General features: G+C 28.6%; 3 protein-coding genes and 1 long non-coding RNA gene across 5 annotated transcripts in view; 1 reads left to right on the top strand and 3 right to left on the bottom strand.

Moving 5' to 3' along the window:
• Positions 1-1,452: 1,452 nt before the first annotated feature.
• Positions 1,453-4,675, bottom strand: LOC130452487 (uncharacterized). Its single transcript, XM_056791793.1, has 3 exons — positions 4,554-4,675; positions 3,535-3,717; positions 1,453-3,475 (listed from the first exon to the last, which is right to left on the bottom strand). The coding sequence occupies exons 2-3, from the start codon at positions 3,628-3,630 to the stop codon at positions 2,333-2,335; spliced, it is 1,239 nt and encodes a 412-aa protein (XP_056647771.1). The 5' UTR covers positions 3,631-3,717; positions 4,554-4,675; the 3' UTR covers positions 1,453-2,332.
• Positions 4,676-4,782: 107 nt separating this feature from the next.
• On the top strand, positions 4,783-7,767 carry LOC130452488 (putative ATP synthase subunit f, mitochondrial). Its single transcript, XM_056791794.1, has 4 exons — positions 4,783-4,968; positions 5,141-5,239; positions 5,840-5,956; positions 6,033-7,767. Exons 1-4 carry the CDS (start codon positions 4,890-4,892, stop codon positions 6,059-6,061), a joined length of 324 nt encoding a protein of 107 aa, XP_056647772.1. The 5' UTR covers positions 4,783-4,889; the 3' UTR covers positions 6,062-7,767.
• On the bottom strand, positions 7,635-14,043 carry LOC130452489 (uncharacterized). The gene is made up of 2 exons (XR_008910973.1): positions 9,000-14,043; positions 7,635-8,933 (listed from the first exon to the last, which is right to left on the bottom strand). It is a non-coding gene; the product is annotated as an uncharacterized LOC130452489 (long non-coding RNA).
• A 163-nt stretch (positions 14,044-14,206) lies between these two features.
• The window catches only part of LOC130447518 (uncharacterized), a 36,333-nt gene continuing 27,762 nt past the window's right edge, over positions 14,207-22,777 (bottom strand). The window contains exons 3-10 of one of the 2 annotated variants that reach the window (XM_056784387.1): positions 22,061-22,408; positions 21,320-21,592; positions 19,650-20,057; positions 18,634-18,856; positions 18,517-18,576; positions 18,299-18,355; positions 17,889-18,058; positions 14,207-15,739 (exon numbers count right to left, since the gene is read on the bottom strand). In XM_056784387.1, the coding sequence (XP_056640365.1) occupies positions 15,593-15,739; positions 17,889-18,058; positions 18,299-18,355; positions 18,517-18,576; positions 18,634-18,856; positions 19,650-20,057; positions 21,320-21,592; positions 22,061-22,408 (1,686 nt within the window). In that variant the 3' untranslated portion in view covers positions 14,207-15,592. The remainder of the gene's footprint in view (positions 15,740-17,888; positions 18,059-18,298; positions 18,356-18,516; positions 18,577-18,633; positions 18,857-19,649; positions 20,058-21,319; positions 21,593-22,060; positions 22,409-22,777) is intronic. The other variant, XM_056784395.1, reaches the window with a different exon arrangement.

Raw genomic sequence — 22,777 nt, 5'->3', positions numbered from 1 at the left:
GAGAAAATTTATCACTTTTTAATTTTATTAAAGAATTAGAAAATTTACTAACTACATTTAATAAATGAAAGATCATTATTGATTCCGATTCATTTAAAATGGCTACGGCTAACCCAAAAACCCTTAATTGGAAATTATTAAAATTAGAAAATTTTAAGCCGTGCGACGGAGACAGCAGTAATACTATAAAGAAATTATCAAAATTTATCTACAATGATCATTATATAAACACTCATGTTTTGGAATGTATCCAGGAAAAATTAACTGGAAAAGCTGAGGACACGGTAGAATATGGCATGGAATTAATTACATAGCATAAAATAGAAGAAGTGTTAATACAATGTTTTGTTGACAGATGTGACCCCGACTGTATTTTTCAAGAATTAACAATACCATTTAAAAATGAAAACTTTTGGGAACAAAAGTTACATTTACAATTGTTGAAAAGTCAAATAATACAACGGATAAGAAATGATTTTAATTTAAGTGAAATAGACAAAAACTACCAAATAAATCATTGCAAGAAAACTGCGCTGAACATCTTTATTGCAGGATGTTCAGGCATAATAAGAAATAATATGTATTTGTAGAAACCTAACTCCTTAGGAAGTCGCGAAATAATAATAGTAATTTTAAAGAAAATTCAAATTCACGGAATGATCAGATTAGTCAATATAAAAATAATAAATCAACAAACAATTATCCATATCATTATCAATATAATAATAATAATTATAACAGAAAAATCAATTTAATTATCCAGGGAACAATGAAAATAATAATAATGATAAATTTCCGAGTCAACCAATTAATATAAACTTTCACCACAACAACGTCATAATAATACAACCAATGCTCAGGTGTTTGGTTCGAGAAAACAAGTTTTCCGACTAAACCAAATATCTAAGCCAGCCACAAACAACCTAAGCCAGAGCCGATGTCTAAGGCAACAAGAAATTTCAATGGCACACATTATAGAAGTAACAATATTAATAATAATAGATATTTCAAAAAAAAATCAAAAATAAAATTTTACATCCAGTAGAATTGTATAATCATGATTGAGATGACAAAAATAGTAAAGTTGAAAGTTTTCTGGAATTAGAAGAAAACAATAATTATTAAACTGTAAATTTTCAAAAAGAGCCTCAGAAAAAAATTAAAAACAGTTGAAATAAATACTGCTGCTAATAATTCATCACCATATATTGAAATTAAAAATTCTTAATTTGAGACCTAACAAATAGAATACCATCAGACAAATAGTATTCAGATTTTATATAGTATATCAGCGGTAAACAAAAGTCGAACGAAAATTATAAAATGTACACGATAAATCAGAGCGAATCTATGGAAATTAACGTTATTGTTTAGAATTTTTATTGTCCTTTTATGTGAATACTGATGAAATTTTTACAGTTTTTCACTTGGAGATAAGAAATAAAACAGTACAAACTAAAAAAATTTAATATCCAATTACATAGTAGGTACTATATAAAAAATTTAAACTTAAATACAGTGTGTTGGGTTCAAGTATATATAAAATTAAATATGGAGAATATTGATGGTTGTATTGTTTGTAAAAAGGTCGCAGTTGAGTTTTTATGTGATTTAGTCTTACATTTTTTAGATTTGCATAAGAATTATATTTAAATAAAGTTTTACGTTTTGTAATAACAATTTCATTCAAAGAAAAACTTGAATCCATAAATAAATAAATATGAAAAGAACTCAATATTCAAGACATAAGCAAGATAATGAAAGATATACTACCCAATCATAATTAATTAGTACATAATTCTATTGCCAATTTATTTAAATAAATTTGAGAGGTTTCCAAAACGAAGTAAAATAAACAGAAAAGTTATTTCATAAGTAAATATCTTAATTGAAATTGGGATGAAAATATTGGAATTTGCATGTGAAATTCTATTTTCTTTTTAAGTAGTATCAATTTTTAATCTTTACAAATAAAACTTTAATATGACAATTTGAATTCAATTTCCAACTCCACCAAACTCGAAACTAAATGTGAAAGTGAACTGCATACTATCAAAGATCATGCTACTTACATAAGGGAAAAATTGAAATTTAATTGATTAGCCTACAACCTGAATATTTTATCATCCCCGAATGCTTGATAGTAGTGTAATGTATCATGAAAAATTCTACAAAATCAAATGAGTTGTGTACACTATGGCCAATAAAAACTTATGGTTAATTTTACAAATCACCCTTTAAATTAATAAAGGTGTTGAAATTTTTTATTGGCATGGGATATCCTCCCTGAGTGACTCTACATATGGTAGAAATATGTAAAGTACCTCATGACTCACCTTGCATACGTGAACTTTAGATTCTGATCTAATACTTCTAGGTTATATTTATCCTTGGTATTAACAGAACTAAGAGTATTTATAGATTTCTTTTTAATAGAACCACTTGAGCTACCTACTCTTTGTAATTTATTAGAAATATTTTTTGCAGATTTTAATAAACTATTATCTCCTATATTTTCATTACTTCTGTTTAAATATAATTTGTCAATTCTATCAATTGCTTTGGAAGTTTTTTGTGAAGTTTGAAGTATTTTCAAAATTTCTGTATTTTGTTCTTGAATTGAACAAAGAATTTTGTATTGCTTTGTAGAATTATCTTTGTATATAATACTAAAATATAATAATATAAATGAAGATAAATACATAAAGCAATATCGAGAAATCCAAATATAGCTGTAAACTTCAGAATATATCTTTGAACTACCCTCATCAGAAAGAAAAACATGTATGAAACATATTAACCTTTCCACTAAATAGTTTATAAGAAGCAAAAATAAAATTACTAATCTAGCTGAATTAGTTCTATATGAAGATGTTAAAATTAAAATCATAACAACAGAAGCAGCATAGAAAAGTATTGATTCAAACCAAGACATTTCACCAATAATCCAATTTCTTAAATCTGCTACGGTTCTTGATAATAAGTTTAATATATCATGATGCTCCTTGAAAGAAGCAAATAAATTTTCTAAAATATTTTCCAACACTTTTCCGTGATGCAACATCTTTTCTTGTAACTTAAAGCTTTCTTTTTGAGCATCTAAGAGATCCTTTTGATGTTGTGCACTTTTCTCTAATTGTCTTCCAACAACCATGGTGTTTTCGGCAATCATTTCCTGCCATACATGTCCTTGTAGGAAACCACACATATTTTGGGTATGTGTGTAAAATTCTGTATACACATTGAAAGCCCTATCATTCATACTGCTTATACATATCGCTCTCAAGTTATATTTTTTATCAGAATGGCAATTATATGTATCCTGACCAGACATTGCCAAAAAGCAATTTGTAAGATGGAGTGCAATTTCACTTTGTATTTGTTCAGTAATATATTTACATCCAATTTCCAAATATTCGAGGGCAGATTTCCAACAGGATCCATAATGAGGTAATCTTCCTCTTTCTTGTAACAACTGAAATAAAAAAAATATAAATTATTTAGCTGATATACACGTTTTTAACAATACTTTACTTGATATTGTGTTCGTCCTGACTCCTGAATATCATAATTTTCAAATCCTTTTACTTGATGGAAATCAAAGCAAAATATGAGGATATTAATGAACATTTTTCATTTTTTTCAATATTTCTGTTATTTCAAATTTAAAACTGGTTTTTCAAATTTGACAGATCTTAAGCCTGATCAAATGTAAAACTATGGAGTGTAGAGAGGAGTAACGTCTCTGGGTTAAAAAATGTGAGCTGATTTTTGATGGGTAAATAGGTGGCGCTGATTATAGAGGGTATTCGCTTGAATTTTACGCGCTGATTTGAAAATAACTGTATAGTAATGCTTTAAATAATGCACCGTGATAATGAAATTAGTAGTATTAAAATAATGAAACGATTAACAAAACAGAATCTCGTTAAATTAACTTTATTATTTAGCTATTTATTTGGTTTAGATAATACATATATTCTAATATGAAAAAAAGTAGAATCATGTAACAATAATGAAATAGTATAAAAGAAACATTTTGGTTGATTAAAATAAAATATTGAATTTTATCCGTAACTAATATAATAATTATAGCGATATAATTAGATCAATAAAAATAATAGAATAATAAAAAAATATATTTCGGTTCATTAAAATAAAATATTGAACTTCATTAGCAACTAATATAATAGTTATAGTCATATAAAAATATCAATAAGAATAATAAAATAATTGAAAATAAAACATTTTGGTTCATAGAAATAAAATATTGAACTCTATCCGCAACAAATATAATAATTATAGTTTTGTTAAAATATCATTGGTAATTAGCTTATGCAAGTAGGTACAGAAATATATCAAGTTCTTAATAGAAAATAAAAATCTAATAAGATATTAAGGATTGCACAGCTTTTCACATGAATATAATCAAACGTCAGTCACAACTTTGATAATTTCTTATACAGTAAGTGTTTAACTTCAGATCTCAATCCCATAGTACAATCAGCGCCACGTATTATCCCTACAGAATTCAGACCATATTTTAAACGTACCGTCCATAAGAGATGTTCCTCCTTCTCTACACTCCATATGTAAAACATACGACCAATTATAATTTTATCCATCTCAAAATTAACCGTAACCTGTCAATATAATTCTAAAGAATGCCATATGTCACATATAAGACTGTCTTAAGCCCAAACTACAAATCTATCCACTTTGACATTTATGTAAAAAATAACCAATCAAATTGGATTATTAAAGCTACGTTTGTAGAAGTGAAACAACCATTAGATACTGAGGGGTGAGGGGACTTTTACATCCAGGTTGAGGTTACGTAGGTCTGTAAATTTTTCAATAATTTTTGATTGTCGTAACCGATATTTAAAATGGCTTTTGGTGATTATCCTGCAGAGTACAATCCAAAAATTCATGGACCATACGATCCTGCTCGTTTTTATGGAAAGCGTAAGTTAAAAAATTATTAGTCTGAATATTATGTAATAGAATCAAAGTTTTTTTTGATAATTAAAAAAAGGTATTTCGCGAATCGGGATCTATCTTTATTACTTATTAGCAAATTTTCAAGTTTTTTAGATTCAAAATGCTTTTTTTTGTTTAAATATATAATCATTTTTAGCTGATACTCCATTTGGTCAAGTAAAAGTTGGAGAGATTGGTGCATGGTTAGCTCGTCGTAATAAATCGCCATCAGCTCTGGCTGGAGCCATTAGTAGAGGTAGGTTCAATGAATGTGGACTTTAGTGATTTAAATAAATTGAAACTAAAATTTTATTGTTTGATTATATTAAAAATGAACAATCCTGTTTATGAGTTGGACTAGCCAATAGGAACAAATCTTCTACTTAATCATGGCCATTAAGTTGGATGTAATTTTCACCTAAGCATACAAATTCCATATACATCAAATTTCTACAGCTTTGAGAAGAATGAATGAAATGCACTAAATAAATGACAGAAATCTTTGAGTGAGTGTGCAGAACAGTTCTGATTTTTTATAATTAAAAGTAAATTTACTCGATAATGTGATTAATTGTATGGTTCTTGGATGTCTGCATAAGATCTTCCAACAAACTTATTTATAAGCTTCAATTTTAAATGGTATGCACGTCAGTATTATGTTGATTTGGATAATTTTCATTGCAATTAATATGTAGTTAATTGACATTTGTAAAAGATCTTCTTAGATGACTTACTGCTATGCCATGGTATGATTCTATACCTCAAAGTTGGTGTTAGAATATTATATAAGTGCAACTAACTTTCTGTTTATATTTTGTAATTGTAAGTATGATCTGATTAATTATATTAATTTTAGCATACTGGAGATGGCAGCATAAGTATGTTCAGCCTAAAAGATCTGGAATTGCTCCATTTTTACATGTTGTAGTTGGATCTATGATCTTCTTCTACTCAATCAATTATACTAAATTAAGTAAGTTTGCATACAGTTTCATTTGATATCCTTGAAAAAAGTTTTGAATCCATTAATTATACTTTTCTTTTTTCAGGTCACCACAGGAACTACAAATACCATTAAATATTTGGAACAACTTTATTCGTAGTATTTTTCATTATATATATACACTGTTATTCCCAATGTATCATGTAATATGAATTGTCAAACAAACTAATTTATGTCAAATTTGAATAAAGTCCTTCAAGTAATGTAAAATATTTGTATCTAATTTTAAAGGATCAAGAATAGAACAAATCCTATTTCAAAAAAAGTGAGAGTTAATCAGTATATTTGGGGTAATAAATTTGAGGTTTGGATCTATGGGTGACCAGGGTATATATCTGTTGTGAAGTTGATAAATTGGTTTACCCTTTATTTACAAAGGTTCATATGTACCCTTGAATACCAAAAAATCATGTCTGTATTACGTTTTTTAATACCTCTAGAGGTTGGTTTTAATGTTGATGATAGTTAATATAAAATAATATATAGGGCCAAATAAATATGTCTAACGTTTTTAAATGATCAAAATAATTTTAAATTTTGTAAAAGCTATATTTTTAAAAAATGAAACAAATCGTGGCTTTGCGACAGATTTGTCATTTTTTTTTGAAATTGGGAATCTTACAATATATTTTTTGTTATTTTCAGCAGGATGAACATCTGGCACAGGAGCAAAACCCACAAATTGTCTCACATTCTTCTATATGGTGATGTCAAGGTCTAGCTCTAGATTGGCGTTATATTTGTTGGAATCATAATTGCTCACAGAGTTCAAAAACAAATTTTCTTTTTTGCAATTTGTTTTGATTTTGCCATTCAGGATTATTGGAAACATAAATTCTGTAATAAATCAGTGCTGCAACGTCCAACAGGAATTAAAATTTTTTGTCGGCCATTTTGCTGTCTTTGGCAGGTATAAGGTTGAACCATTTGCTCAGTAGTATCAACCCTCCCTTAGTAGCATTATAATACAAAATTATACTCGAATTGGAGATGATTTATTTTAAGCAAAGGCCTAAGTGAGCATTGAATTAATCACTCAAAATTCTGTTTGCACAGAATTTGAAAACCATAAATCCTAGATTCTTCATCGGTAAATACACGGTATCAGTGACCTGCTCATATACATTACAGCCAACTTCTGGACAGTAAATTAATCGACAAACTAAAGTTGCAACTTATTTCCAATTTAAAATTTTATTTTTAAATATAACTCGTTCTAAAATAAATGAGAAAGGATTACAAAAAGTGTTCAAAAAACTATATATTTATTGAAATATATCAAAAAATATTTTCGTTTAAACATCTGTAGACACCTTTGGTAAAGTTATAGTTGATGAAACGTGTAATTGACTGTTTATGTAGTGGTAGTTAATGATTTTAAAAATTCCAAAGTACCTACCAAGATGTATAAAATTTTATATTTTAATAACTGGAATATAATTATCAATTATAATGTAAAAATTCCATTTAATATATAGTGATTTCTCAGAGAAGGCATAGAAGTAAAACAAGATTTAAAGAATATGTTGAGCAAATGGTTTTATGATTTGAAACATAAAAATAAGAAACTCAACCTGAGAATCTGTTTTTGGCGTGTACAGATTTAGTTTTTTTTTTCTTTTAGATATTCAATATAAAATAAAACAAGTAATAGCAGCCATGTTTATTTGTAAAAAAATACATCCTTACACTTGTAGAGCCAGTTAAACATATCCAATACCAATAAGTTAAGACACTCAAAATTTCGAAGATTTTTACAATAAATTTATACTTAAAGATTATCAATTATTGCTGGTTTTATTATAAACAAACCTTAAGTAAAAATATAAAGACAAGCTTTCAGCATTTGAATATGGAAACCATTTTTTTTACTCACAATTACCTTGTTAATGGGAACATTTACAAATTTTTTATACCTGTAAGTTCATTAATTCGTCTTTTATTCAATAACTCAGTATCAGTACTACATGAAGTGTGACATTCCTAGAAAAAGAATTAAATATTCACGGATTTTTGTCAATTTAGATATTAACAATCCAACAATGAGTCAACAAAAATTTTCCGTAATTTCTGCAATAGAATTAGGTAGCTCGAAGGATTAGTTCAACACCTTGGGAAGTGAGACATAGCAACCCACAGAACGACTTCCAAACAATCTACAAATCAACAAAGAAATCTAATTTGGAACGATGTCTTTGTCAGTTAGATAATGAGCGTTGTTCAATTTTGACACATTCCTAATACGAAAAAACTTGATATTATTTCAAGTTGTGTTCCATATAAACCTGATTTTTTCGAACTAGATTTACGAATGATGATGATGGAAACTAAATATTTTACTAATAAAGTAATTTGATAGGTTCTTTTTGTACAAAGTGTGATGTAATTTTCTAACAATTTTATAGTCCCTCAATATCTTATTTGATTTTGTGTCATATCTTTTTCGAAAATAATAAAAAACAATTTCCAATTGAAATGCTTCCTAAATTAATCTGGTAGATGGATTACAAATTGGTTTAATTGTTTAAATTTAAATACGATCAACTCAAATTTTTGCAAATCAATAACTTAGAACACAAATGAACTATGTCTGTTTCGGGCTACTTTTGGAAAACTCGATGTTAAGTTTTGATACATGCTTAATTCTTGTGAAGAAAGCTAAATGTCTTTTGATATTAAGTAAACTTTGTAAAAATATCACACTCGTTCTGGAACCTGGTTTTGATTTATTTATTAAACAACAAATTTATGTTCTAAGATATCGATATGTAGAAAGTACAGAAATAATACTGAAAATAAAGTCTAAAAGTTTCATACATACTCACATTTGTATGTGAAATGTGTTCTATTTACATTGGTATATATCAAGTGAATTATGATTTCAAATTCAACAACAAAACACATTAGATCTGTTTAATGAATAATACTCAAAGCATGATAATGGCAGCTAAAATGAAATAATCGTAAAATAAATATTTCTGTATGAACTATTGGGATACGAGATAATACTTACACCTTCACAGAATAATAAAAATAAAATGTCAATTACAATAAAAAATAAGCACCAAGATTAATATTAAAACGACGCTAGTGCAAATAGAATTTATGAAACGAAAAATGTTAGTGAGATGTTATCAGAAAAATAAAAAAATATCGATTCAATTTTGCTGTTATAGCTTTTTAAATTTTACTGTCAAGATACTAATTTTACACTGATTGATAGCTCACGCAATTTAAATAGATATGCTTAAAATTTATTTACGTTTGAAAACTTTAGATGGATTTGGATGTAAAAATCATGTCTCAATGTATTTTTAAATATGTAAAATTTTTAACAATAGTTTCCTAATAATTCAGAGTTTCATTTTTTATTTATAGAGAGTATAAAGAGAATATAAAATTCGATTTATAATTCTTGCATTATGTACAACTGTATTTTTATTAATGCTTTTACACTACCAATTAAATGATCAAAATTAGTTATTGCAAAGTAGAGAACAGTAATCAATCTACCACAAATATATTTATTGCATAAAATATATTCAAACTTCACTACAAACTTTTTTATAAAAATTTATCACAACCACTAGCTTCAGTATAACGTTTATAATGAAAAACATGTAAAATATTAACAACATGAAAACGAAACACTGATTATTTAAAAAAGTTTATAAAAACATATAAAGAAAAACCAAAATGTCAAATAATTCTCAGTAATACTTTCTATATGTAGAAAAATCATCTAAGGCTCTAAAATAATAAACTACATATTATTTACCTACCTAAACTGTAAACAACAATTGCATTTTATTTTATAAAAAATGAGCAATATTCTGTTATCTGTACCATTGAACAAGACAAAGAAAATTGGTAGATGATGAGAAAGTATATATAAAATAGAACGTTATATAATAACTGAAGATATATCAAGATCAATAGAACATTGAAGAATAAAATTTATAAAAATGAAAATATTCAAAGATTTAAATATTTGAAAATCTGTACCCAAGTAGTAATTTTTACCATTAATAACAGTCTAGTCTAATGTAATGTATTTTATTTTTTAAAAGTATTGGAAAATATTTTGCACAACATAAGAAGTTCAATTTGAAATCATTAACCAACTAACTTCTCATCTACTAGAACGTCGCAATAAATTATACTAAAATAAATTGCTCCGCTTGATTCCACACCAGGCAACCAGAGTATGGCGGGAATGTGTTAGTGAAAATTTGTATGCAATGTTCTGTATGTGTTGTTTCTGTTTTTCCAGTGCTAATAAAAAACGACAATGTACATTAGAATCCAACAGATAGTGATTGAGTAAGGATTCACTTTGAATTAATGATGAGTAGCACCGTCTATAATTCATAATTGGTTATATATTTATGGAATGCGTATAGAAGATTGGTCTAGACTTACACCAAAACGATTAAGCCGGTACTGCACGATGCATTCAACGTTTGCTCCAACATTCACCTTCCAACGTACGACTGAATATTGGAAGGAAGGCTGGATTCAGTGCTGCAACTACACCATATAACCAACGTTTGCACCAACATTCACCTTCCAACGTTGGCTGAACATTGGACCTAGCGCTGCAGACATGCGTGAAAAAAAATGCAGTGTGCGAGTTGCCGTTATTGGTGACGCGTTTACATAAACTCGATTGTTCACCAAATTACTTGGAAATAAGTGATGCAAATACAACAAATATAAATTCTTTCAAAACAAACTGGATGATACTGGCAACTTTGATTTTTCATAGAAAACACACTCAGCATTCATGCACAAAAGAACAAAAAGTGTGTGTGGTTGGGCAACGTTGGAAGTAAAACAGTCGTCGAATGACTATGAACACACGATGCGTCTAACATTGGAAGTATTGGACGAATTGTGTGGAACCCGGTTGGCTTAACGTCTGGTAAGCAGATATACCATCAATGAGAAGCTCTTCAGAGTAGTTTATGCAATGCAAGTAATTTTTTAAGTAAAATTTTACTCGAACAAAATACAAAACAGATCAATGAGTGAAAGAAAAAGAACAAAGAAATAGTGATCAAAAGTTTCTAACATATATTTGCCCACTTGACAGTGGAGCAATACTGTAGAGGTGGATATAAAAAATACATTGTTTATTAGTTCTAATGGCATTTAAATGTTCTAATGGCATTTAAATGTTCTATTGACCTTTTTATTACATTCTTGTTTGATAAAAATATAGTAAAAAATGTATAATTAATTATTCTGCAATAATACTCAAATAATGTCAAAGTTATAAGTTTTATATTATAAACAAATTGCGAAAAAATATCTATTAGTTTGTTCGACTATTTAGCCTATATTAAAAATAGCTCTGGAAATAAAAAGAGGTTACAAAATTCGAATATCAAATTATTAATATCTTTAAAAATGTACTGCCCTTTCTATTAGTAAAAAATAAAAGTTTTGTGAATAAATACAATCAATCGCATTTACATTTGAATTATATAAATAAAACTTTCCGGAAGACACTTCAATACCATGCTGTAATTTTAAATACTTATACCATTTTTTCGACTTTCTAATTATTGTGTAAATAACCTAGTGGTAATGATAATGATGTTATTTACATATAAATCATCTCCATCTGTTGGCACTAGTAGTAAATATTATCTAATTAGTTATTTAATAATTTCTGGTTTTCTTATGTACGAGTTTGTCGACTTGGCTCGTTGTTTATTGAAATCAGCGAAAAACGTGATAAACATTTCTGTTTATATTAGTTTCCTTATAGTCATTTCAGAAATTACTCAAGATCTCATAGTTGGATTGTCTTAATGTTACCACTGAAGTTTAATTATCACACTCTCCTTCAACAGAAAGTCATCATGGAAAAATATATTACAGCAATATAATGACATTTTTAAATGTAAATGCTTTGATGGTAATAAACTTTTTTTTTGATATTTCAAACTCTACAAACAATTAACTGTCACCACAGCTGCCGCTTTAGGCTTTCACTAAAATAATTTATAAATAAAATGTAAAATACTGGTTTCCGATTTATTTATAAAGCTTAATACCCTAAAATCTATAATAAATTTATAATAAAGACAAAACTGATAAAAAAAGAAATATCACTCGTGGTTAATACTCCAGTTATGAACGACTCTCAAAAAACGTTTTATTTATATTAAAAAATATATAAAGACAAGGAAGTTAATAAAAATGAGTATTTTGAACTTGTTTTGTATTTTTTCTGTCACTTCACTACCTAATGTTCTTCTCGATTAATCAACCAATATTGTGCAATTCTAACTATTTTTCATATTAGTGATAACAAAAATTATATCAATATATAACAGAATTTTTTATCAAAAGTAAATATACAATTCCTGACTAATGTAAATATACTCTTCTAACTTTCTAGTTGGTAGACAGAAAAATACACACATAAGTCACAATTATGACAAAGTTTAGTAATTTTGAGTTCCATTTAAAAATATTGAAACTGTTGAAATTATTTATGTTATTAGAAGATTTAGAATGGAACTTATTATATATACATAAGAAAACTGATGAAAATTTTGTTTTTTGTATTTAAAATAAAAGTATGTGGCATTTTTTGTGAGTTGTTGTAACTAATAAAAATATATTGAATACTACACTTAATTTTATAAAAACTAAAAGTGGAAGAGATTCCTGTTTTAATATCATTAAAGTTAATTTTATTGCCTTAATACTTTTTGAATCATGTCCAATGATACTCACTAAATTAATTTTAATAAATAGGAAGACAATTTTATACAAGTGATGTAGGCAACTTTATAACATGAAAATTTTGAAATTGATAAGCAATACCAAAAAAAAACTATTTGAGACCGGCTCTAAAATAGAAATTTTCAGATATATATAACAAATAAGTAACATTGATACTTTATAGTTATCAATATAAAAACCGGGTTTATATAGATATCAAATAAACAAATTTAAATGGATGTCAAAGATTCTATTGAAAGCATTGATGTGTGACAGGGAGTACAGGTGACAGTAGACACACAAGATGACGCTTCCTAGTTTACTTAAAAATGGCATCTTACAAGTTAGATCGTATCGCACGTGATCATAATTGCGATCATAGAATATATGATAGAGAAGGTGTCAGTGATTCTATTAAAATCAGTGACAGATGGTACTGGTGGCAGTTGACATGTCGCTACTTATGACGTGACTAATAATTTTTAACGGTTAAGATAGTTATTTTTATAATTAGTGAAACCCTACAAAAGTTTAGTATAAAAATAATATAAAAAAGTGTTAAAACAGCTTAATATCCTTCAAAAGATAATTTTTGTAACATTGGACATTCTTCTAAAATTCATTTAATTGTCTAAATATTATTTGTTACCATAAAAACAAATTCACGAGTATTTTCTTATTCTTGGACGGTTACCTTCCCACTCATCAAATTAATAAAATATTTTTAGTATTAGTACAAAAATCTGTTCACGCAATATCAATATTTACCTAAACTACGAAAGTATTGTTAAGAGGAATAAAGTAATAAAAAATATTCCCGAAATTAAAAATAAACACTAAGGTAATATAATGGTACTACTGGCATAAGCGAAAGTTTGGTTATGGTCTCTACTTGACGTCTGTAAAAAATGTATTATGTATTAAAGTTCATGAAAATATCACAATCGGACTTCGTAGAAAGAAAAATAAATGACAAATACAAAAGAAACACAAAATGAGTATTATCGTGTAAGTACGTGTTAAATAATTCAAGCAAGAGAGCATAGTATAAGAAACGGTTGTTAAAATGTAGATGTAATAAAACTTCATTATGTAATTAATTCAAGGCATCAAGAGTAGGTTGTTAATTTCTTCAAAAAGCAATTGTTCTCAAAAAAATTTTAATAAAATCTACCAAGGTATTTGTTTGTCAACATTCACCATAATACACCTGATATTTAAAAACAGTACGATTAGAAGCTCTTCTAGAATATCTCTGAAATGGCACCTCACTCAGTAGCGGCTTTAGTGTATACATAAAGGGGTACTGCTGGTGACATATTTGAACGAGGTAAACTTACCTAAAAATTTCTAAAACATTCGTTATGTTGGCAACACTAGAATGGAACGCACATTATCTATATCTTTATAACATAATCTTTCAAAAAGAGACCTGAACGGGAAGGACGGAAATCCGCGACTACAGATAAACACAAGACCATTCCAAAAAAAATCTAAAATCTTTTTGTCTGATCAGAATGTGATTATCCCAGTTTTTGAAAACTTACTAAAGAGTGTGCCGACAGAGAGGCTATAAAAGTCAAATTCCATTAGTTCGTTTTTTCAAATAAATGGTTATTTTATTATAAATTTTGCCTTTTTTGGTATAGATTTACAAATTTCAGTCAGTGATGTAACCGACACTGATAGCTTCTACTTAAAATTGAATAATTTACTTACATTTTAAATAATGAATGCAAATAAATTTCAGAACCAAATTTCTTCAGGCCTAAGTAAACTAGTCATCTGGAAAATAAGAAACAAGTATTTTTACATAATATATGAATTCTATATCTCTATTACTTTCTGAAAAATCATCAAAACTTATGTATCCATCAATATTTTTCAGAAAGTTTCCTTTCCTATATACTCTCCCAATTTTAAACAAAAATGTTTCTTAAATATTTAACAACTTTAAAATACTTTTTATAGGGAGCACAATACACCATTAAGTTGCAGTACAATGTATTCCCTAAGCTATATCTACACCCAATCAAGTCATATACATACAGGACTTTTCAGGACAATTCTTCATTACTCATTTAGTTCGTTTGGCACATATAGTCTTGAATTTTTACAAAGTGATTTAAATGGTGGAATTGGTGAGTGACTTGAAAGTTCTTATTCAAAAACAAGTGGAAAATAAAAAACTTAATATTTAGAGAAATATCAACTCACTGACAACATTTTTCATTAATTCATCGTGAACGACAAGTTCCTCAAAAGTATAACCACTAACTTCAAAAAAGTGCTAAAAATCTTAAGATAGTGCGTCCTGAATTTTTCAAATTTATCCACCATATTTTCGTGTCATTTAAAATTCAATATTTTTGAATTAAATAATTTTCAACAGAAAAAAAGGAGAATTCTGAATTGATAGTTTAAGTACCTCTAAAATATTAGCTTTTGGATACTGGTTTACATTTGCTTTTTGAAGAATTGTATAACTTACAGTTGCTAAAATTGTAATAATTCAATGCTTAATGGTTTTGAATTCATGGTTACAAAATTATTTAATTATCAATTCATTCTCCAGCTGGCAAACACAATTTACAAAGACCGCCAGTCATACCAATGATAAATACGTAATTATCACAAATTGGAGAAATGTTCATTGACGGGCAACGTCGCTATAAGCAAACTTTTCCCCCAAAGTTTCACATTTTCAATGTACAAATTTTTCCATTTAACAACTGTTCCTTAATATTATTTTGGTAAAAAAACTCAATGTTACGGTTACATTAAAAATCTAATACTATTAAGTAGAGCTGGTATCACTGGATACTGTTAGTAAAAACTAATTATCTGTAAATAATGAAAACTGTTTTAAATTAATTCACCCTCAGTCATATGTGTTGAAACAAGGTTTAACGGTAGGTCTGCTATGCTGTCTTCATCGGAAACGGCTTCCCTTGTAGAGACTCCACTGGATTTCTCTAATGGCAAGAAATTTGGTAAAGGTGGACCCTGAAACTTGAGGATATTATAATAATCCATACTATATGAACCACTATTCAAATTATTGTTTGTTGATATTTTTTTAAAAATAACTCGTCTATATTATTATTAAGAAAATACATATATTTTACATCATTGTTGAGTTTAATTGACTTGAATGGTGAAAAATACAGTCGAGTGAAAAATGTTTTCCATAAATGTACGATCAAAATTACATAATAAAATTACACTTTGTTGTTCATAAATTACATAAGTACATATGTGGTATTAAAAATATTTTTTTGTTACATAGGAATATCAATAGATAAATTGCTCAATTTCAATATACCATTGTAAATTTATTTGTAACATCATTTTTTATAAATTATTTTTTTCTTAATCTAATGAATTAGCATTTGAAAATTTGAGAAGAAAGAGGTAAATTGAAAACTTGGAACATATAACAAAAAATTTAAACCTTCATCAAAAGGTTCCTATGAATTATCTGCAAAATTTTTTGGACAAACAGGTTGAGTTTGGAACATAGTTGTACAATTAGGAACCGAAAATGGAGATACTCTACAGAAACCAGAAACGAACATTCAGACAAGCATTTAATTATAATTCAACGGGCGAAAGAAAAAGAGAGACACCTGTGGGAACATGGAGAAGGCCTATCGAGAAAGAACTGCGACAAATAAACTTAGCATGCAAAGAGGCTACAGAAATAGCTAAAAACAGAAGGAAATGGAGAGCTTTCATCACCAAAATTGGACAGAACCCACAAAATAATGCACGAGAATAGCGACTTTATCGTTTTACCACATGCGCCCTAAAATATATAAATGAAAACAAAGTTGTAATTGAAACGACATTCAATATCTTAAGCCTACACCATATAAATATCCAGTTAACCTCTGTATACCAAAACTTATAGTATGTAACAAAGTATAAGAATGGCTCTAATTACATTAACATTTATGGAATATATATATATATATATATATATATATATATATATATATATATATATATATATATATATATATATATATATATATATATATATATATATATATATATATATATATATATATATATATATATATATATATATATATATCATTACGTCCTAAAATAGATCAGACACGTTTATTTGTCTGCCATTAAGCAGGAAACTGGATCAACTAATTAGTTGGAAAAAATACTATTGCTAAAATTCCTAAAAACATTGCAAAATTTTTAAAACTGACTAATGCCATCAATTATACCGGGCATAGCTTGAGAAGAACCTCGACAAGGTTGCTTGCAAATTTTGGAGGAGACATTCTTGTTTCAAAGCAATACTGAGGTCCACGAATTCCGCTGAAGGATCTATGCAGCAATCTCTTGCCAAAAAGCAAACAATTTAGAACCATTTTATGGGAGTCACTGAAGTTGATGAAATAGATTATGATCAGCCAAGTACGAGTACTTCCATGGGATACTAACTGAATAATAATGGAAAAAAAACGAAAAATGCGTTGGTTCTAGCTCTCACTTCTAGTGGTATTAGAATAACAATTGCTTAAAATTACAAAATAATTATTCTACTACAAATTAGAATTATATGAAAATAACGTCTCTGTAAGTTACACTGTGCCTACTTCTTAGTTCTAGTTTTTTAATAAATTATGTTTATTAGTTTCATAAATAAATTATTATTGCGAGAGGTGGAAAAATCATATGTATAACATTGGAGTAGAGTGCTACTTTTGCTCCCTTGAATGATTATTGCCCGAAACTATGCTTTATGCAATAAACTTCATACTTGGGAGGATAAGAGCTTTTTCCTCCCTTGTTCAACAAATAGCTATTGTTGTTAACTTCAGGAAAAAAGTTGTATATGACCAGAATACAATCAGATAGTAAATCTAATGTTGAAATGTAATAATATGTTTTATCTAACTGTGTGCAAGACAAATATAGTATTAAAATCGATCTGAAATCATCTCTACATGTTGAAACATCCTTAAAAACATTACTGTGTCAAAAATTATTGAGGAATTTTAAATATTTTCTAATGTACTTTCAATATTTGTGCAAAAATACTACAATAAAGCCAAACCTCTAATCTGGTTTAGAATAAGATAAATAATGATCTCCAGAGACATCATTTAATCATTTAATTTCCCTGAAAGATTACCTGTATGTGTGCGCGTGACGGAATCTTCGGACTACTGTCCGAGTTAGAATTAAAATTATTTCGATGTCCTTGTAAGGCCATCACCAAATGAGGTTGCAGTTGACGCCTCAATGCACTCAACATATCTTCCGTGTCGGATGATTCTGTATTGCTTTTTTCTTTGGAAGATCCTACAAACAAGATAGTATCAATTAGTATAATCAATATTTAGCTTTTTTTATAATTTTATTATATTATGTTTTATTTACAACATAGTAAATTTTTAATCACTTAATTGTCCTTTTAATTGCCTCTGTGTCTATTTTCCCATCTTTTGTTAGTATACTTCCAAAATATTTGTACATCATTATTCCTTCTTAAGTTTTTCCTAATGTAGAGATAGCATTAAAACATTAATGTGAATCACATACCTTTAACAATTTTTCCTTTGTATGTGTGAACTGGAGGATTACTAAATGGACTGAATTCTGTAAATAATAAAAATTACATTAAAGCTACATATGATAAATAAGTATGTTTTATTTGATACATAAAAAAATGCCAACCATTGGCAAAATTATAATATTGTTTCAATAAAAGAAAGTATAACTGTCAAATTTCAAGAAGTATTTGAATTGATTAAACTTACGATCAATTTTTCCTCTGAATTGTCCTGGATGATTACTGAATGGGTTGTGTTCTGTATATTCTATGAAATAGATATATCAATATAAATGATGTTTGAAAAGAATATTGAAAATTTTACCTTTGGGAGGAGGTTTTTCTGATTCTGCTGCTTTTGGCCTTCTACGTCGTGTATGAATTGTGTCTCTTCGCATTGTGACAGGCCTGTCAATTCCATGTAATTTGAAATAAAGACCACAAGCATTACATACCATCTCTCCTCTCAGATTACGTCTCCAAATCGTCGTCGTCTGAGTACCACAATTTGTACAAGATATAGCTACCATTCGTTTCAATTCCATTCTCTAAATACAAAAATTTCAAATAAAGAAACAGACAAATTCACATCAACTAAAAATAAGATAATCGATAGTTTTAGGAAAGATGGAAATAATTGTCAAAGAACATTTTAATCAAAAGCTTTCGATCCTATCCCGAATGTTCCAGCTTAGGGAATTTGGTAAAACGCAATTAGAACAGAATTCAATTATTATGGTCGCGTGGTAAGGACGCTTACTCCTAGGAATTGTCTTTCTAGTGTCCCTTTTCCACTCCAACGTGGACATTATTCCTTTACATTTAATCAGTTGAAGGTGAAATTACAACCCACTATAAGCTATAATTCCTAAATATTTTGGTAGGATACCATCTAAAAATCCCCACAGTTTCTGCTGTCTATTGTGCAGTAGTAAGTTGATATTACTGATACTATATTTTTTGTATTTCTTTTACAATTTTGTTATTTTCAGTCTCAAAAGTCTTAGATTTAGAAAAACCACTGCCACTCAACAGATTTTTGTGTTGTGGCATCCATTCATTTTGTACTTGAAATAAATACCAACATAAGAAATGGAATGACTCTGAACTTATATTATATAGTTATTATGATGTGAACCAATGACCAAAAGTAGAATTATTCTAACGATTTCTCTTCTGGTAGATTTGTAAAGGGTGCCACAAAAAATAAATAAATTAAGAAATTAAACCCATGTAATAAGTTAATTGAGATAATTGAATTAATAACATGGTATACCGAAATAAAGAATTTTTGAAGACAAAAATCAAAAGTATTGTGGCTTTACTATTAAAAACGCTCACCTTTCCCTTTCCCATATTACATAATATAAGAGAATTATCAGGCCCATAGTCATATTCTTCATTATCTTGTTCCATCGGTGCCCCTTCAGGTGGAACAGTTGCTTTTGAAGGATAGCTTTGTTTTCTTCTACAGGCATTTTTTTGATTAATACTATCTGCTTGTGCTTGTCTCTCATCAAATAAAGTATAGTTTAAAACATGTGGTTGTGCTGGAGTTATGGTCATACCTAACTTTCGACAGGTTATGAGCTTCCTCAGTAACTGGCTTGCTTCCCCACTTAGAGGAGGATTATAACCATTTCGAGAAAGCGTCTGCCATACTGAAGGATCAATTTCATTTTGGTTTAACACTGACTCAGAAATAGGAGATGTTGCGCTATTTGTTGAATCGCTTTGCTCCTCGGTTACCTAAAAGAATCAATAAATATTACTACAAATGTATGTGTAATTGAGAATTTTATACGCCTAGGGTCTTTTCGTCAACAAAAAATAAAGGTGCATGCTTCAAAGTTGATGGAAAAAATTATAATCATTTTGATATGCTAGTCTGTCTTACAACAAACTGAAATCCACGGATTAGATCTCTAAGTCAATTTTACCAACCTTTAAAAGACCATCAGTAGCTAGCAAGAGAAGGTACTGGAGGTTTTTTCCAACATCTATTAGGTTTTGCAATCTGTTATACCAATTAACATTAAGCAAAGTAATATGAATACAAACATGAAAGTCAGTAATCCATTGATTACTGTTCCTTTAAAATTCTAGTATAAGCTAGAGATCTGGCATCATATTTACAATATTCTTATCCAGTTTGATATTTACTTATATTTATTTCAACATTTATCTAGTGTTTTTGCACAGTTTAGTCTATATTGTTCCTGGTTATTGTCTAGTAGATTAACCGCCAGATGGTTTCGATGTAGTTCCAGCAATTTTACATAAGTTGCGCTGTATCTCATGATCTCTTCTCTGACTGTAAGAACTTTTAGATCCATAAGTATCTCATAGTTAGGCACATACCAAGGGGCATTAACAATCTGTCTTAATAATTTGGATTGAAATCTTTCCTGTGTAACTGTATTCTATAGCACCAAATCGACTTTTTAAAGTAAGACAGACTTAAGATTCATTGACTTTATGCACCATCTATTTACCAAATATTGGATTGGTTTTACTTATATATTGAGGCCATGATTGGTTTAGTATTGGATGAAACTATCGCAGTATCATGACGTATGTAACAACTGTTGTGTGTGCTGTTGTAGGGAGATCACCTGTGTAAATCAGGTAGAGCATGGGGCCCAGCATACTAGCCTGTGGCACTCTGGCTATTATATGAGCGTGGAATAATCATCTTGATAATTAAATCAGAAATACCTGTTAGTTAAATAAGATTTAAGTATTAGGTAAAGATTTTGAGGCATATTAGCTTTTAGTTTGTATAATATCCCATACTTTATCAAAGACCTGCGACACATCGAGGAAAAAGAGGAGTCCAGGTCATTCCTAATTTTTTCAGTTAGCCTATCTACTTGCTCGATTGTTGAATGTTGGTGTTGAAATTCAAACTGGTGGTCCGGAATGATTTCATTTCTAGTTAGTATGTGCATCATTCTTTGGGAGTACTTAGGAGTAACTGGTACTAAAGGCAGAATAAAAATGGTTATTACCTGAGACATATCCACCTCTAATCGTTCTGGATCGGAGCTATTGCTTGAAAGGGAAACAGCATCAGCTTCTTCTTTGATGTAACTTATTTCTGGCACACATGTTAATTTTTCAGTTTTCTTATTCGAGAGATCAGTGGGTTCAATAGAACTGGTATTGTCACTTTTGTCATTATCTACAAACCGGCTGAAATCTTGACTTATAATCCTAGGAATATTTGATATCTCCACATTACTATTTTCGGGGGTGTAATGTAAAGCACTGGGGGGTTTTACCTGAAAGTAATTGGACATTAATTTTATTTTTTTTTTGTTGAAAGAGATGAATAAAATTACGTTGGAATTATGCTAACATAGAAAGTAAGGTATTTAAATGAGCTGAATGTATTTTATGAGAGCAGTTTTGACAATTTTATTTAGTGATTAGTTCTGCTTCGATTAAAAGTTGTAGATATTGTTTATGAAACATTTAATAGTCATTCTTTTTACATATAAACCCTTATTATTGTTTTCTTACTCATTCTTTCAATTTTTATGAATTATTCATAACTTCAGCTAACATTCATTTTTCTTATTTCAATATATTATTATTACAAGGTATTTAAAAAATTGGTTCTTTGGATTTTTCATTTCCTCACTCTTATGTCTATTAAATTATCAACTAATAGTATACTAGAGGAATAGGCATGAAAATTGTTTGTTTATCAAATTTGATACTTAGAACAATAAAAAAATCTTTAATACCTTTATTAACGGTTCACGCAGATGTTCTTCAGTATTATCTTTGGATAAATCCATAGAAACATCTTGAGGAGGTAGAAGCGTCTCACTTACTTCAACTTTGGGAACAATATTTCCACTACTACTTTCAAATTCCTTAGGTTCATGAGGTACGTCTTCTTCATCATTATATACAGGTTCCTTTTTAATTTCCACTGGCTTTGTTGCTACTACTTCTGTTGGTTCTCTAGGAGAGATTGGAACCTTTTTTTGTAAAGGTATCACTGGTTTTTCTATTTTAAAATCAAGAGGTAAAGTATTTATGGAAGTGGTCAGATTTTCAAGAAGTTCTTCAGATTGCTGCTTATTTTCCTGTAACAAAATAACTCTTTTAACAGTAGTTTATCACATGAAATATTATTTCCTTTTGTTATTAAGGGAATAGATGATTGAAGCTTCTGTTTGGTTTTAAGTAGTTGCAAATTACAACATTTGGTTTTTACAGAAATATACAGCTGACAGTGGAAAAGATTATGGAAATGATTTTTGATCTTGAAGTTATTTCATAAATGAGTATCGAATGTATGAGCATTTTTTTGAAATTTGCATATGGAAACGATGCTCATTAAACGTAAAGAAATAGTGTGACGAAGAAATTACCTCAGATAAATTAACGTGGGATAATCAGCGTTATACAGCCAAAATATGATAGGATATTATAAACGCACAAGACTTGGCAAC

Source organism: Diorhabda sublineata, chromosome 1, assembly GCF_026230105.1.
Source record: "Diorhabda sublineata isolate icDioSubl1.1 chromosome 1, icDioSubl1.1, whole genome shotgun sequence".
NCBI lineage: Eukaryota > Metazoa > Arthropoda > Insecta > Coleoptera > Chrysomelidae > Diorhabda > Diorhabda sublineata.
This window is presented reverse-complemented; position numbering and strand designations above follow the sequence as displayed.

Bases quoted from the DNA above. Each gene is read 5' to 3' on its own strand.
- LOC130452487 (XM_056791793.1), bottom strand. From the start codon at position 3,630: ATGTTCATTAATATCCTCATATTTTGCTTTGATTTCCATCAAGTAAAA. The intron at 3,476-3,534 runs GTAAAGTATTGT...TTTTTATTTCAG, and splicing joins CAGGACGAACACAATATCAA to TTGTTACAAGAAAGAGGAAG.
- LOC130452488 (XM_056791794.1), top strand. From the start codon at position 4,890: ATGGCTTTTGGTGATTATCCTGCAGAGTACAATCCAAAAATTCATGGA. The intron at 4,969-5,140 runs GTAAGTTAAAAA...AATCATTTTTAG, and splicing joins TGCTCGTTTTTATGGAAAGC to CTGATACTCCATTTGGTCAA. The intron at 5,957-6,032 runs GTAAGTTTGCAT...TTCTTTTTTCAG, and splicing joins AATCAATTATACTAAATTAA to GTCACCACAGGAACTACAAA.